This window comes from Ranitomeya variabilis, chromosome 5 (assembly GCF_051348905.1).
Source record: "Ranitomeya variabilis isolate aRanVar5 chromosome 5, aRanVar5.hap1, whole genome shotgun sequence".
Taxonomy (NCBI): domain Eukaryota; kingdom Metazoa; phylum Chordata; class Amphibia; order Anura; family Dendrobatidae; genus Ranitomeya; species Ranitomeya variabilis.
Window position 1 is genome coordinate 52,283,490 of NC_135236.1, and position 17,291 is coordinate 52,300,780.

The 17,291-nt window shown below is 46.0% G+C and overlaps 1 protein-coding gene across 2 annotated transcripts in view; it reads right to left on the reverse strand.

Annotated features, from left to right (window-relative positions):
• The window catches only part of TSPAN16 (tetraspanin 16), a 60,057-nt gene that overhangs the window by 30,209 nt on the left and 12,557 nt on the right, over nt 1-17,291 (reverse strand). For both annotated transcript variants that reach the window (XM_077261972.1, XM_077261973.1), the window contains 4 exons: nt 13,609-13,673; nt 13,244-13,450; nt 4,631-4,705; nt 3,396-3,503 (listed from right to left, as the gene is read on the reverse strand). In XM_077261972.1, coding sequence (XP_077118087.1) covers nt 3,396-3,503; nt 4,631-4,705; nt 13,244-13,450; nt 13,609-13,665 — 447 coding nt within the window. In that variant the 5' untranslated portion in view covers nt 13,666-13,673. The remainder of the gene's footprint in view (nt 1-3,395; nt 3,504-4,630; nt 4,706-13,243; nt 13,451-13,608; nt 13,674-17,291) is intronic.

Here is a 17,291-nt window from a genome sequence, read left to right on the forward strand (position 1 = left end):
GGGAAGGGGTATGCTGCGAGCAGAGATGACGACGCCGCAGCACAAGGTCCCGCAACCAGCGTTCCAGACCCCAGTGGAGACGGAGCAGACCGGCACCGGAGGGACCGCATCTGAAGCAGGTATGAAGGACGACCCTGCCCTGACAACTGACACCACTCCCGTGACTGCTGGTGCCACAGCTGCTGACCCAGTTCCAGTGACTGATCTTGCAGCAGCCTCTACCTCTGCTGCAACAAATGCCCCTACTCAAGCTGCGCAGATCTCCATCGCTGCGCATGATTTAACCATACATGAAAGACGGATTAACGGCGTTTGTCCAGCACTGGGTGTAACCCTGGACCTCACTTTTCCCAGGCCGAGAAGGGTTAAGTGCCAGGTGCAGCCCTGGAAGCCGTCCAACTAAGCCTCGGAAACCTGAAAATGTAAATAGTTACTGTTTGTTCTTTAAGTTGCTGCTAAACCCGTCCAGGGTAAACTTTAAAAAGGTGACCCCTTTGTTGACCCGGGGTCACTATTGTTGTTTTCTTGAAGTTTTGCACAAAGTTACACAAACTGCGAAATCATGGACTGTGCATGATTTGAACTTTCTTGTAAATAGTTTGCACCTTCTTAAAGGTGCTTCCTACTGGTTTTGTTTAAAGACATTTTGCGAAGATACCATTCCGGAGCCTTTGCATGGACTGGTAGGCTGAGAAGAAGAGCTACCTCAGAAAGACTTGATCTCCTCTTAAAGGGGAGGTTAGAATTGAACTTGAAAGTGATACTGTTTTAGAACAGTAATGTCAAGATAATGCTTTGAAGGAAATGTAACTGTTTTTCATGGAAAAGTTATGTGTGTTTAATTTGTTTAAAATGTGAAACCTAGATAATGTTCTTTGAAGAGAAAGATGTAGAAAGCCCGTAGGGGTAGATGTAGAGTTCCGTTTAACTAAAAGTAAAGAAGTAATAACGAAGGTGAGGATAGAAGGTAAACCCTGCGTCCCCATAGAAAGTTAGTTCGTTACTAAGGACAGAAAGTAGACCCGTAGGGGTTAGTGAGTGAGTCCTTATAGGAGCCAAGCAGAGTGGGCTCCATGCTCTCAAATTGAAAGGAATGTTATGTCTATACTATGTATAGTAGAGAAAGGCAGTAGGCCCTGGCTGAACGGGGCGGTCCTGTAAAAGAAAGGAGAGGCAGTAGGTCTGGTGCCATAGGGACAGGCGGTCCTGCAGGTTCAAAGTAGGAGAATGTGAAGTTACCTTGCCCTGTAATGTGATTATAGGAAGGCCTTTGATAAACTAAGAGTGTATGTTTCTTAAAGGCAATGTTAATTTATTGTTCCAGCATTTGCACTTAGTAGAATACCCGGTTGGGTAATGAGAGTTAATTGTAGCCTGTTGCTATGATATTTGATTATGTTTTGTAACGTTAAAGTGTCCTCACCTCCCATAAAGGGAAGCCTGTTCAAGTATGCTTATTGTTTTGCACTCAACAAATTTGTATGTCTTTTTGCTAACCTGTATTGTTGTTTTCTTCCCAGTCCCGGAGTACTGTGTTTAACCAGGGGGGAGTGCAGCGCCCCAGAGTCCTGGTCGTTGCAGTACTGTGGCTCCGCCACTAAGGGGAGCCATGGTGCGTTCGATGGCACTGAAGGAGTTCCTCCAATCAGGTATCACAGACACCAATATGTTTCACAGCTGGGCCTCCGGGGGGAGCTAAGGGTGCTATTCATTAGGCCACTCCCCACCATAGTGGGTAAACTGGGGGTCAGGCAGGAAGTTAGTAGAGAAAGCTGACTGGATCGAACGAAGCAACACCTAGTGAGAGAGGGTGTTGTGGAGGAAGAGACAGTAGGGTCTCTGCCAGGGGTGGGATCCTGGCAGAGGCTTGGCATTGAAAGAACGTAACGGGACCGTGCCTGCTCAGAATAGCGGCGGTGCCCTAAGAAAGGATTAGAAGCGAGATAGATTGTGCTGAGTGAGAAACGAAATCGAGCAGAAGGAGAATACCAGCAGGGGTTTTGTTGAAAGAGGCAGCACCTTGCTGAGGCGCATTACCGGTGGCCGGAACGCCGAGGGAGTGGAATAATATACAGCTTTAAGCCATACTCCAAACAGCGGCAGGACAGTCAGTCTCAGGCGGGCTGTCTACCACATATCACCTATGAAGTCTTGGGGGGCAATTGCGGGAGAGGGGCGTCTCTAGGGTCCCGGAAGAACTCCAGGCCTACCTGACAAACGGGTGCCGTTCTTACTGTAACATCAGGAAGGGACGGAAGATTAGCAGAAGATCAGTTAATCGAGTTGTGAGGGAACTTAAGAAACAGACACAACAGTTGTGGGGTACTTTCCGTAAGCACAGCAGGGAAGGACTACAACACAAAGCGCTAAGAAGGAAGGCACTGATTTCCACCTGTGAGGAGAACTCTGGAGGTGCCATTGAACCGGCCGGACTTGCGCAGCCTGGTGGACCGGATTCTGGACTGAGGACCGAGAGATCTCCAGTAAAGAGGTAAAGAGACTGCAACCTGGTGTCCTCGTTATTTACCGCGACCTGCACCCCACAACTGCACCGCTATACCACCGTTAACAGCACCTATTTGCAACGGACGTCCCCCACTGACAGACAGGGCCACGGACCGGGTCTAGCCACCGTGACAACCCCAGGACTGAGATCCCAGAGGCCCCGCTCCGGGTACCCCTCGGCCCTGCGGCGGTGTGGGGGCGCTCCATATACTCCCAGTTTGTTCTCTTCCACACAACCTGGGGTTCGAAGTTTTACAATAGCTTTTTGTGTTTTGGTAAAGAAGGACAGACCCCAATGAAATGTCCATTCCGACCACAGAAAAAAAACAACTCCATCTAACTGCATCGGTTCATCAGAGCACACAGGGACAACCTTGGTTTTAGGGAGTACCATGGGGACAGAGTCACACCTGGTCTATCCCTAAGGCATCTATGTATGGCCAGAGCCATGGCGATCTCCAGTGACTTGAGTTTCGTAAAACACTATTGTGGCTTTTAATCCTTCTGACAGGCCCTCACAAAACTGATTCCTGAGAGCAGGATCGGTCCACCGGGTGTCAGTGGCCCATCTCCTGAACTATGAGCAGAATTCCTCTGATGGTTGGTCTCCTTGCTGGAGCTTACGTAGCTTAGACTCAGCAAGGGAGACACGGTCCAGATCATCATACAAAAGGCCTAAAGCCTCAAAAAACCATCAACCGACTGGAGAGACAGTGAGTCTGATGGAAGTGAAAAGGCCCAGGATTGAGGATCTCCTTGAAGGAGAGAAATAACAATCTCAACCTTTTACTCTTCACTCCCAGATGAACGGTGACAAAGCCTAAAGTAAAGCTTGTAGGCTTCACTTAACACCACAAGTTTTTCCAATGCTACAGAAAACATTTTTTTACCTCTTTCATGGTTGTATTCCACACTGTTGTCAGTTCGTTGGCACCTCCATAATCGTGCCGCAGAAATTTTACTGCCACATTGCCAAGGTACTCAATGAAGATGCTAGACTGAGAAAGAAAACCGCGCGTTACACTTTATCCGCAAGACCAATCTGTTGTGTAGCGATGCTATTTGGTGCACCTGATCCGAATTCAGCCTTTATGGCCGGTATGTGCCATAGTAGCCATGCAGAGAACCCTGAAGTCCAAAATGGAGTACTGTTATGAAGTATGGACTAGCGGAAAGTAGTCACATGATCAACTCACCAATACTGAAATGGTATGGCTGACAGATGATAGTTATCCAAACACTGATTTTGTTGACAATTGGACCATCGCCATATACAGTGTTGAGCATAAAGAGTACACCCCCTTTTGATTTTAATCATTTTCTCACTAAATACAAGAACAATTTCCAAAATTTTGACAAGACAGATTCAAAGAACAATTTTTAACCCATATCATGAAAGTAAGGTTAATAATATAACTAGATGATTACAAAGGATGGAAGGTCTCGTGTGATGAGAGGTTGGAAAAGTTGGGTTTGTTTAGCTTAGAAAAAAGAAGCCTCAGAGGAGATCTCATTTACAGTGGCATGTAAAAGTTTGTGCACCCCTGGTCAAAATAATAAGTAATACAAAAAATTGGAGAAAATAGGAACTTGATGGACCTAGGTCTTCTTTTCAACCTACGTAACTTTCATTACAAAATCTAAAATTTTACTCAAATTAGTTGATGTAAAAAAAAGTATTCCCCAAATCAAAGCCTCCTACATGCATTGAGTATGACCTCCATGATTATTAAGGACAGCACCGAATCTTCTAGGTCTGGAATGAACAAGTTGGCGACATATTACATCTATCTTTTTCCATTTCTCAAGGACGAGCTCAACGGAGAGAGCAATGACAACTTGTGTCTTCAGGGGTGTACTCACTTATGTAAAGCACTGTATATTACCATGGTCCAATATCAACAAAAATCAGTGTTTGGCCAACTTTATGCTAAGCTCTGTAGGTATGGCGGTCTCTATTCCCCCATGCTCGGGGCAGGATGGATTTTAATAGAAGAAGGTGTTCAATGGAGTTTCATTCTCCCTTCTGCATTCAAATGAACATGCGCACTTCATCAATTCTCAGGATATCATCTGTGTATGTGTGAAAGATCTGCAGCACAGAAGTGTAAAGAGGGACTCTTACCAAAGAAGAGAAAGCCAAAACTACTACTGCTCCTGCAATTTCCGCAATGAAAATAATGAGGATGATGGTGAAAAACTAGAAAAAAAACAACAACAAACCATTTACCAAGAAATCACATGTAATAGGGGGAGATATAGGGGAGATATATGGAGTAATAGGAGGAGATATAGGGGAGATATATGGAGTAATAGGAGGAGATATAGGGAGGATATATGGAGTAATAGGAGGAGATATAGGGGGATATATGGAGTAATAGGAGGAGATATAGGAGGATATACGGAGTAATAGGAGGAGATATAGGAGGATATATGGAGTAATAGGAGGAGATATAGGGAGGATATATGGAGTAATAGGAGGAGATATAGGAGGATATATGGAGTAATAGAAGGAGATATAGGAGGATATATGGAGTAATAGGGGGAGATATAGGGAGGATATATGGAGTAATAGGAGGAGATATAGGAGGATATATGGAGTAATAGGAGGAGATATAGGGAGGATATATGGAGTAATAGGAGGAGATATAGGGGGATATATGGAGTAATAGGAGGAGATATAGGAGGATATATGGAGTAATAGGAGGAGATATAGGGAGGATATATGGAGTAATAGGAGGAGATATAGGGGGATATATGGAGTAATAGAAGGAGATATAGGAGGATATATGGAGTAATAGGGGGAGATATAGGGAGGATATATGGAGTAATAGGAGGAGATATAGGGGGATATATGGAGTAATAGGAGGAGATATAGGGGGATATATGGAGTAATAGGAGGAGATATAGGAGGATATATGGAGTAATAGGAGGAGATATAGGGGGATATATGGAGTAATAGGAGGAGATATAGGAGGATATATGGGGTAATAGGAGGAGATATAGGGAGGATATATGGAGTAATAGGAGGAGATATAGGGAGGATATATGGAGTAATAGGAGGAGATATAGGAGATATATGGAGTAATAGGAGGAGATATAGGGAGGATATATGGGGTAATAGGAGGAGATATAGGGGGATATATGGAGTAATAGGAGGAGATATAGGGAGGATATATGGAGTAATAGGAGGAGATATAGGGGGATATATGGAGTAATAGGGGGAGATATAGGGAGGATATATGGAGTAATAGGGGGAAATATAGGGGGATATATGGAGTAATAGGAGGAGATATAGGGGGATATATGGAGTAATAGGAGGAGATATAGGAGGGAGGATATATGGGGTAATAGGAGGAGATATAGGGGGAGATATAGGGGGATATATGGAGTAATAGGAGGAGATATAGGGAGGATATATGGAGTAATAGGAGGAGATATAGGAGATATATGGAGTAATAGGAGGAGATATAGGGAGGATATATGGGGTAATAGGAGGAGATATAGGGGGATATATGGAGTAATAGGAGGAGATATAGGGAGGATATATGGAGTAATAGGAGGAGATATAGGGGGATATATGGAGTAATAGGGGGAGATATAGGGAGGATATATGGAGTAATAGGGGGAAATATAGGGGGATATATGGAGTAATAGGAGGAGATATAGGGGGATATATGTAGTAATAGGAGGAGATATAGGAGGATATATGGAGTAATAGGAGGAGATATAGGGGGATATATGTAGTAATAGGCGGAGATATAGGGAGGATATATGGAGTAATAGGAGGAGATATAGGGGGATATATGGAGTAATAGGAGGAGATATAGGAGGATATATGGAGTAATAGGAGGAGATATAGGGAGGATATATGGAGTAATAGGAGGAGATATAGGGGGATATATGGAGTAATAGGAGGAGATATAGGAGGATATATGGAGTAATAGGAGGAGATATAGGGGGATATATGGAGTAATAGGAGGAGATATAGGGGGATATATGGAGTAATAGGAGGAGATATAGGAGGATATATGTAGTAATAGGAGGAGATATAGGGGGATATATGGGGTAATAGGAGGAGATATAGGGGGATATATGGAGTAATAGGAGGAGATATAGGAGGATATATGGAGTAATAGGAGGAGATATAGGGGGATATATGGAGTAATAGGAGGAGATATAGGAGGATATATGTAGTAATAGGAGGAGATATAGGGGGATATATGGGGTAATAGGAGGAGATATAGGGGGATATATGTAGTAATAGGAGGAGATATAGGAGGATATATGGAGTAATAGGAGGAGATATAGGAGGATATATGAGTAATAGGAGGAGATATAGGGGGATATATGGAGTAATTAGAGGAGATATAGGGGCAGGGGCGTAACGACCGCGGTCGCAGCGGTCGCCATTGCGACCGGGCCCCGCAGGTCAGGGGCCCCGGGCCGGCAGGTCAGGGCAGGGCCGGGCTGGACATCGGGCACTTCTGGCAAATGCCAGAAGAGCCGATGCCAGTAGTGGGCCGCTGCACTGTTCCTCCCCCCCCCCGCCGCCGCCGCCGCCGCATTTAACTATACCGGCGTCTATGACACCGGTATAGTTCAATGCAATGATGGAGGAGAGCGTCACCTGACGCTCCCTCTCCCATCATTCCCCGCTCTGCCTCTGACAGTACACTGCGGGTGCGCGATGATGTCATATCATCGCGCACCTGCAGTGTCCTGGGCAGACTGCAGCCACCAGGAGCAGCGCGGGCAAAAGGAAAGGTGAGGAGAGTTTTTTTTTTTCTTTTTCACCGGACTGTGGGGCCATTATCGGGGGGGGGGGGGGGGGAGATGAGATGCGGGCTGTGCTCTATATATCCCTGTGCGGGCTCTGCTCTATATACCCCTGTGCTGGCTGTGCTGCATATACCCCTGTGCGGGCTCTGCTGTATATATCCCTGTGCGGGCTGTGCTGTATATATCCCTGTGCGGGCTGTGCTGTATATATCCCTGTGCTGGCTGTGCTCTATATACCCCTGTGCTGGCTGTGCTCTATATACCCCTGTGCTGGCTGTGCTCTATATACCCCTGTGCGGGCTGTGCTGCATATACCCCTGTGCGGGCTCTGCTGTATATACCCCTGTGTGGGCTCTGCTGTATATATCCCTGTGCGGGCTGTGCTCTATATACCCCTGTGCTGGCTGTGCTCTATATACCCCTGTGCTGGCTGTGCTGCATATACCCCTGTGCCGGCTGTGCTGTATATACCCCTGTGCTGGCTGTGCTGTATATACCCCTGTGCGGGCTCTGCTGTATATACCCCTGTGCGGGCTCTGCTGTATATACCCCTGTGCGGGCTCTGCTGTATATACCCCTGTGCGGGCTGTGCTCTATATACCCCTGTGCGGGCTGTGCTCTATATACCCCTGTGCTGGCTGTGCTGCATATACCCCTGTGCGGGCTCTGCTGTATATATCCCTGTGCGGGCTGTGCTGTATATATCCCTGTGCGGGCTGTGCTGTATATACCCCTGTGCTGGCTGTGCTCTATATACCCCTGTGCTGGCTGTGCTCTATATACCCCTGTGCTGGCTGTGCTCTATATACCCCTGTGCTGCATATACCCCTGTGCGGGCTCTGCTGTATATACCCCTGTGTGGGCTCTGCTGTATATATCCCTGTGCGGGCTGTGCTCTATATACCCCTGTGCTGGCTGTGCTGTATATACCCCTGTGCGGGCTCTGCTGTATATACCCCTGTGCGGGCTGTGCTCTATATACCCCTGTGCGGGCTGTGCTCTATATACCCCTGTGCGGGCTCTGCTGTATATACCCCTGTGCGGGCTCTGCTGTATATACCCCTGTGCGGGCTCTGCTGTATATACCCCTGTGCGGGCTGTGCTCTATATACCCCTGTGCGGGCTGTGCTCTATATACCCCTGTGCGGGCTGTGCTCTATATACCCCTGTGCGGGCTCTGCTGTATATACCCCTGTGCGGGCTCTGCTGTATATACCCCTGTGCGGGCTCTGCTGTATATACCCCTGTGCGGGCTGTGCTCTATATACCCCTGTGCGGGCTGTGCTCTATATACCCCTGTGCTGGCTGTGCTCTATATACCCCTGTGCCGGCTGTGCTCTATATACCCCTGTGCCGGCTGTGCTCTATATACCCCTGTGCTGGCTGTGCTGCATATACCCCTGTGCGGGCTCTGCTGTATATACCCCTGTGTGGGCTGTGCTGTATATACCCCTGTGCGGGCTGTGCTGTATATACCCCTGTGCGGGCTGTGCTGTATATACCCCTGTGCGGGCTGTGCTGTATATACCCCTGTGCGGGCTCTGCTGTATATACCCCTGTGCGGGCTCTGCTGTATATACCCCTGTGCGGGCTCTGCTGTATATACCCCTGTGCGGGCTGTGCTCTATATACCCCTGTGCGGGCTGTGCTCTATATACCCCTGTGCGGGCTGTGCTCTATATACCCCTGTGCGGGCTGTGCTCTATATACCCCTGTGCTGGCTGTGCTCTATATACCCCTGTGCCGGCTGTGCTGTATATACCCCTGTGCTGGCTGTGCTGTATATACCCCTGTGCGGGCTTTGCTGTACATACCACTGTGCGGGCTGTGCTGGATATACCACTGTGCGGGCTGTGCTGGATATACCACTGTGCGGGCTGTGCTGGATATACCACTGTGCGGGCTGTGCTGGATATACCACTGTGCGGGCTGTGCTGGATATACCACTGTGCGGGCTGTGCTGGATATACCACTGTGCGGGCTGTGCTGGATATACCACTGTGCGGGCTGTGCTGGCACCCAACACCATGTTGCAGTGCAGGAGATTCCTGCAACAGTCCGAGGCGTATCTAGGGGAAGGGGGTGGGGGGGCGTCACGGAGGTAGGGGGGGGGGCCCCATTTGGAAGTTCGCACCGGGGCCCATAACTTTGTAGTTACGCCACTGTATAGGGGGATATATGGAGTAATAGGAGGAGATATAAGGAGGATATACGGAGTAATAGGAGGAGATATAGGAGGATATATGGAGTAATAGGAAGAGATATAAGGAGGATATATGGAGTAATAGGGGGAGATATAGGGAGGATATATGGAGTAATAGAGGGAGATATAAGGAGGATATATGGAGTAATAGGGGGAGATATAGGGATGATATATGGGGTAATAGGAGGAGATATAGGGGGATATATGGAGTAATAGGGGGAGATATAGGGAGGATATATGGAGTAATAGGGGGAGATATAGGGGGATATATGGAGTAATAGGGGGAGATATAGGAGGATATATGGAGTAATAGAGGGAGATATAAGGAGGATATATGGAGTAATAGGGGGAGATATAGGGAGGATATATGGAGTAATAGGAGGAGATATAAGGAGGATATATGGAGTAATAGGGGGAGATATAGGGATGATATATGGGGTAATAGGAGGAGATATAGGAGGATATATGGAGTAATAGGAGGAGATATAGGGAGGATATATGGAGTAATAGAGGGAGATATAAGGAGGATATATGGAGTAATAGGGGGAGATATAGGGAGGATATATGGAGTAATAGGAGGAGATATAGGGGGATATATGGAGTAATAGGAGGAGATATAGGAGGATATATGGAGTAATAGGAGGAGATATAGGAGGATATATGGAGTAATAGGAGGAGATATAGGAGGATATATGGAGTAATAGGAGGAGATATAGGGAGGATATATGGAGTAATAGGAGGAGATATAGGAGGATATATGGAGTAATAGGAGGAGATATAGGGAGGATATATGGAGTAATAGGAGGAGATATAGGGAGGATATATGGAGTAATAGAAGGAGATATAGGGGATTTATGGAGTAATAGTGTCAGGACTCTGAACATTTTTATTACCTTTTGTGCATTACTGCCCTTTTCCAAGATGGCATCTTTGGTCACATGTGCACTGTGTCTTCCTGCTATAAATCTCCACCCCAGCCTTCAGTCTGTGCTAGAGTATTCTGCCTTGCATCCAGCTCCTGACTCTGATGACTCCCTGGCTATATACCTGCTCCTGTGAACCTGTGTGGTTATCCTGCTACTCTGCTCTGAGTTCCTGCTGCATACACAAGTTTCCAGTAATCCTCCTTCATCTGCTGCTCTTGTTGGACATGTAAGCTGTTGCTGCTCTGCTTAAACCTGAGATTATCACCCAGGCCTTTCCTGGTTGAGATAATACATTGCTTGAACTGCCTTATAAGCATATCTATCTGTGTTTGGATTAAATCAAGGACTTATTCGTGTCAAGTATCCTCAAGAATAATTGTGCTTCATAGACTTTCTGCGTGATTGCATTTTCCTTTGAAGTTCCCTATAGACTGTTTAAGCTGCGTTTAGTATTTACACGAAGTGTTGTGGACTTGAGTTTCTCTCTGCACCTGTTTGTTGTGAACTATACCTTTTGGCTCCCTCTTGTGGTCACTAGTGATTTGGCACTTGGATTGTCTTTTACCAGGTTGGTGCTCACCTGCTTCGTTAGGCCTGGGGTGTTGCTATTTAAACTTCCTGGATTCTCAGTCCAGTGCCTGGCATCGTTGTAATCAGTTCACTTCTGTTTGCTCCTGTCTTCAGGTCCTGGTTCTTTGCAAGATAAGCTAAGTCCTGCTTTCGTACTCTTGTCATTGCATTGTTCATATTTTTTGTCCAGCTTGTACAATATGTGATTCCTGTTATCGCTGGAAGCTCTAGGGGGCTGATATTCTCCCCCCACACCGTCAGTCGGTTTGGGGGTTCTTGGATATTCAGCGTGGATATTTTGCAGGGTTTTTTGCTGACCATATAAGTCTTCTTACTATATTCTGCTATTAGTCAGTGGGCCTCTCTTTGCTAAATCTAGTTCATTCTTACGTTTGTCTCTTCTTCTTACCTCACCGTTATTATTTGTTGGGGGCTTGTATTACTTTGGGGTCTTTTCTCTGGAGGCAAGAGAGGTCTTATTTTCCCTGATAGGGGTAGTTAGTTCTCCGGCTGGCGAGAGACGTCTAGGATCAACGTAGGCACGTTCCCCGGTTGCTGTTAGTGTTTGCGCTAGGATCAGGTATATGGTCAGCCTAGTTACCACTTCCCTATGAGCTGGTATTTATGTTTTGCAGACTTTGCTGTAATCGTTGAGGTCCCCTGCCATTGGGATCATAACACTGTTTGAATCACCGTGTGATAATATAGACTTTACCACTTATAAAACTGTGTCCTGTAGTTGTCTTGTTCCACACAAAGAGTCTCCTGAGTTATCCCCTATAATTATTACAAATAGGAGGAGATATAGGGGGATATATGGAGTAATAGGAGGAGATATAGGGAGGATATATGGAGTAATAGGGGGAGATATAGGGAGGATATATGGAGTAATAGGGGGAGATATAGGGAGGATATATGGAGTAATAGGAGGAGATATAGGGAGGATATATGGAGTAATAGGGGGAGATATAGGAGGATATATGGAGTAATAGGAGGAGATATAGGGAGGATATATGGAGTAATAGGAGGAGATATAGGAGGATATATGGGGTAATAGGGGGAGATATAGGAGGATATATGGAGTAATAGGAGGGGATATAGGGAGGATATATTGAGTAATAGGAGGAGATATAGGGAGGATATATGGGGTAATAGGAGGAGATATAGGGAGGATATATGGAGTAATAGGAGGAGATATAGGGAGGATATATGGAGTAATAGGAGGAGATATAGGGGGATATATGGAGTAATAGGAGGAGATATAGGAGGATATATGGAGTAATAGGAGGAGATATAGGAGGATATATGGAGTAATAGGAGGAGATATAGGGAGGATATATGGGGTAATAGGAGGAGATATAGGGAGGATATATGGAGTAATAGGAGGAGATATAGGAGGATATATGGAGTAATAGGAGGAGATATAGGAGGATATATGGGGTAATAGGAGGAGATATAGGGAGGATATATGGAGTAATAGGAGGAGATATAGGGAGGATATATGGAGTAATAGGGGGAGATATAGGGAGGATATATGGAGTAATAGGAGGAGATATAGGAGGATATATGGAGTAATAGGGGGAGCTATAGGGGGATATATGGAGTAATAGGAGGAGATATAGGAGGATATATGGGGTAATAGGGGGAGATATAGGAGGATATATGGAGTAATAGGAGGAGATATAGGGAGGATATATGGAGTAATAGGAGGAGATATAGGGAGGATATATGGAGTAATAGGAGGAGATATAGGGAGGATATATGGAGTAATAGGAGGAGATATAGGAGGATATATGGAGTAATAGGAGGAGATATAGGGGGATATATGGAGTAATAGGAGGAGATATAGGGAGGATATATGGAGTAATAGGAGGAGATATAGGGAGGATATATGGAGTAATAGGAGGAGATATAGGGAGGATATATGGAGTAATAGGAGGAGATATAGGGAGGATATATGGAGTAATAGGAGGAGATATAGGGGGATATATGGAGTAATAGGAGGAGATATAGGAGGATATATGGAGTAATAGGAGGAGATATAGGGGGATATATGGGGTAATAGGGGGAGATATAGGGGGATATATGGAGTAATAGGAGGAGATATAGGACAATATATGGAGTAATAGGAGGAGATATAGGGAGGATATATGGAGTAATAGGGGGAGATATAGGGGGATATATGGAGTAATAGGAGGAGATATAGGGGGGATATATGGGGTAATAGGGGGGGATACAGCAGTGGTTTTGTACTTACCAGCATTAACATACACCTGCTTTCTTTCACAGCTCCGCAGCAGCCCAGGAACCCCATGAGGATGAGGAATCCTCCCACAGCCATACACAGATAACCGACATTTACCACCTGCATGAGTTGTGGTGCGGCTGAGCCCAGGATCCTGAGGAAGGACCCCCCATCCACCTTCACCCAGATTCCGATACCCAGCACCGCGGTGCCCCCCAGCTGCAGGCAGATAAAATACATGGAGTTAAAGAATATATTTAAACAATATTTTGTGATTTCTTGGAGCTAATACCCCACAGATGTCTGGATCAGGTTGTTTGAATGTGCAGAAGAGTCGGCAGCCATATTGGGGGAACTATGTAAAATACAATACTTACGAAGATGATGCCGTTGAATATGAACATCATAGTTTTTAGGAACGAAAAGCAGCTCATTTTTGGTTCTAATGAAAAAAAAAACAACACAAAACAGTCGATTACAAATGAATATATTGTGTAATTATTGCTTATTTGGGTTGAAGCCCTCAGACAGCTCCTCATATCTCAGCTTCCTGGATTCTTGTGAGGGTGACAGTCCATGAATGGTTTTGGGGTTAACCATAAGTCATTGCCAATTTCCGATCTGCTTTTTCTTTAGAAACAGCGCCACTCATGTCCATGGCCACTGTGTGGTACTGCAGCTCAGCCCTCTTCACTTGAAGTGTAATACCAGGCACTGCCTGTAGACATGGGTGGCGCCTTTTTCCATGATCTCATGGTGTCCCTGTCATGGCGCCTGGCTTACACTACACACAATAGCTATACTCCCTCGGCTGCGCTGCTCTGATTACGGATATGCAGGGAGCAGCTTCCAGGGAAACTATCATTGTATAAACACGTAGCCAAAAAACACAAAAGGCGGCCAAGAGTGAAAACCTTCTCCGGGCCAGAGAATATGAAGGTCACTGAGCTGAAGTAGTATATAGGACATGCTGCTATATACCCCTGCTACACGGTGTGCCCCATTATAGAGGTCCAGAGCGTCAGCGGGAAGGGACTGTGGGTGTTACTGGGGAACTGGCGCTGTTACTGGAGGCGCTGCTGGGTGCACCGGGGGTATTTTGCGTGTTACAGGGGTTCTGAGGTACTTTGGTAGGTGATACTGGTGCCCTGTGGCTGTTACTGGAGGCACTGTTGTGTGTACTGGGGCCATTGTGGCTGTTACCTGAGTACCGTGCCTCTTAATGAGGTACTGTTGTATATACTGGAGCCTTTGTGGGTGTTACTGGGGTACTATGGCCTCTTAATGAGGTGCTGTCATCGTTACTGGAGGCACTGTTGCTTGTACTGGGGCCATTGTGGCTGTTACTCGAGTAATGTGACTCTTAATGAGGTACTGTGGCTTTTACTGGAGGAAATGTTGCATGTACAGTGGCCGCGGTACAGTGTGTTGTGGGTGTTACGGGAGTACTATGGTTATTACTGCAGGCATTGTTGCGTGTACTGGCGGTAATTTAGGTGTTACTGGGGTACTGTGCCTCTTAGGTACTGTGGCTATTAATGAGATATTGTGGCTGCTACTAGAGGCACTGTTGTATATACTGGGGCGGTTGTGGGTGTTACTGGGGTACTGTAGCTGTTACCTCGGTACTCCTAGCTCTTTATGAGGTACAATCATTGTTAGTGAGGGCACTGCTGTATACACTGAGGCCATTGTTGGTGTTACAGGAGTACTGTAGCTATTACCTTATACTCTAGCTCTTTATGAGGTACTACCATTGTAACTAGAGGCACTGTTGCTTGTACTAGGGCACTGTAGCTGTTACCAGAGTACTTCATTAAGAGCTAAACTACCATCATTAACGCTAGAGGCACTGCTGCTTGTACTGGAGCCATTGGGGGTATTACTGGGGTTCTATGGCTCTTAATGAGGTGCTGTCATTGTTACTGGAGGCACTGTTGCTTGTACTGGGGCCATTGTGGGTGTTACTGGGGTACTGTAGCTGTTACCTTGGTACTCTAGCTCTTAATGAGGTACTATCATTGTAACTAGAGGCACAGTTAAATACACTTGGGCCATTGTGGGTGTTACTGGGATACTGTTACCTTAGTACCTCATCAAGAGCTAAACTACCATCATTGATACGGGAGGCACTGTGGGTATTACTGGGGTACTGTAGCTCTAATGAGGTAATATCATTGTTACAGGAGGCACGGCTTGTAATGGGGCCATTGTGGCTGTTACTTGGGTACTGTGGCTCTTAATGAGGTACTGCCATTGTTACTGGAGGCACTGTTGCTTGTACTGGGGCCATTTTGGGTGTTCCTAGGGTACTGTGGCTGTTACTTGGGTACTGAGGCTCTTAATGAGGTACTGCCATTGTTACTGGAGGCACTGTTGCTTGTACTGGGGCCATTTTGGGTGTTCCTAGGGTACTGTGGCTGTTACTTGGGTACTGTAGCTCTTAATGAGGTACTATCATTGTTACTGGAGGCACTGTTGTATACACTGGGGCCATTTTGGGTGTTCCTAGGGTACTGTGGCTGTTACTTGGGTACTGTAGCTCTTAATGAGGTACTATCATTGTTACTGGAGGCTCGGCTTGTAATGGGGCCATTGTGGGTGGTACTGGGGTACTGCGGCTGTTGCTGGGGGTCCTGTTGTGTCTACTGGGTACATAGCTCAGGTGTAACTAGAAGCTTATCGTCTGGGGGATAGAAGTTAATGTGGCGGCCATTGGGGCACCACGGCTGGTTCCTAGTCACCGTGGCTGGTTATGTGGGCACCATAGCTCCGCCATTCCCAGGCGCTGTGACTGCGTGCACCATGTTAGACTGAATCTGACCAAAGTCATGTAAACTTGTTAACTTGCAGTTTATGATTGACGGGTGCCACTAAATCATTGATAGCCTAGATTCTGAATGTGTAACCCATAGAGGAGCCTGGTGAATGTGTGACCTCTGAGCGAGGCCTGGGCCACCGCGCCGTGCCACCTGCCGCAGTCTGCGCACTCGTCACAAAGTGTTGGAAAGGGCACATTGAAAAGGTTTCTGCTTTGTTTGCTTAAAAGATGAAGGATATGAAAATTTTTGCACTTGACACTTTTCTAAAAGGCAAATTACGACAGATATGCAAAATGGCGAGTGATCGAGCCCAAAATGCGTCTTATTGCAGATACAGAGGGCTCTGTGTTCGGAGTCCTGGCAGAAGAGAGCGCTGTATTTATATGCCGAGCGGATGTGTGATATCACAACGCGCTTCTGGATTTTCCAGTTTTTGTGTAAATACTTATCGGAATATACCGGGTTTTTGTCATCTTCATTATACGAATACAAGGAGTATATTAATGTATACTCTTCTCCCTAACCTCCGTGTACACTATGTTCTCCTCTCTGTAACCATGTCCACTCATTTCACTATATACACTATATATCTAATATATAATGTACATTCTTTTCTGTAACCTCCCCATTCATTTCACTCTATGTGTGAACTCATCTTTCTAACCTCTCCCACTCATTTCACTATATACCCTTCTCTCCAACCTCTCCCACTCATTTCACTATATACCCTTCTCTCTAACCTCTCCCACTCATTTCACTATATACCCTTCTCTCTAACCACTCCCACTCTTCACTATATACCCTTCTCTCTAACCTCTCCCACTCATTTCACTATATACCCTTCTCTCTAACCTCTCCCACTCTTCACTATATACCCTTCTCTCTAACCTCTCCCACTCATTTCACTATATACCCTTCTCTCTAACCTCTCCCACTCATTTCACTACATACCCTTCTCTCTAACCTCTCCCACTCATTTCACTATATACTCTTCTATCTAACCTCTCCACTCATTTCACTATAAACCCTTCTCTCTAACCTCTCCCACTCATTTCACTATATACTCTTCTATCTAACCTCTCCCACTCATTTCACTATATACCCTTCTATCTAACCTCTCCACTCATTTCACTATAAACCCTTCTCTCTAACCTCTCCCACTCATTTCACTATATACCCTTCTCTCTAACCTCTCCCACTCATTTCACTATATACTTGTCTTAACGACTCACAGTCAT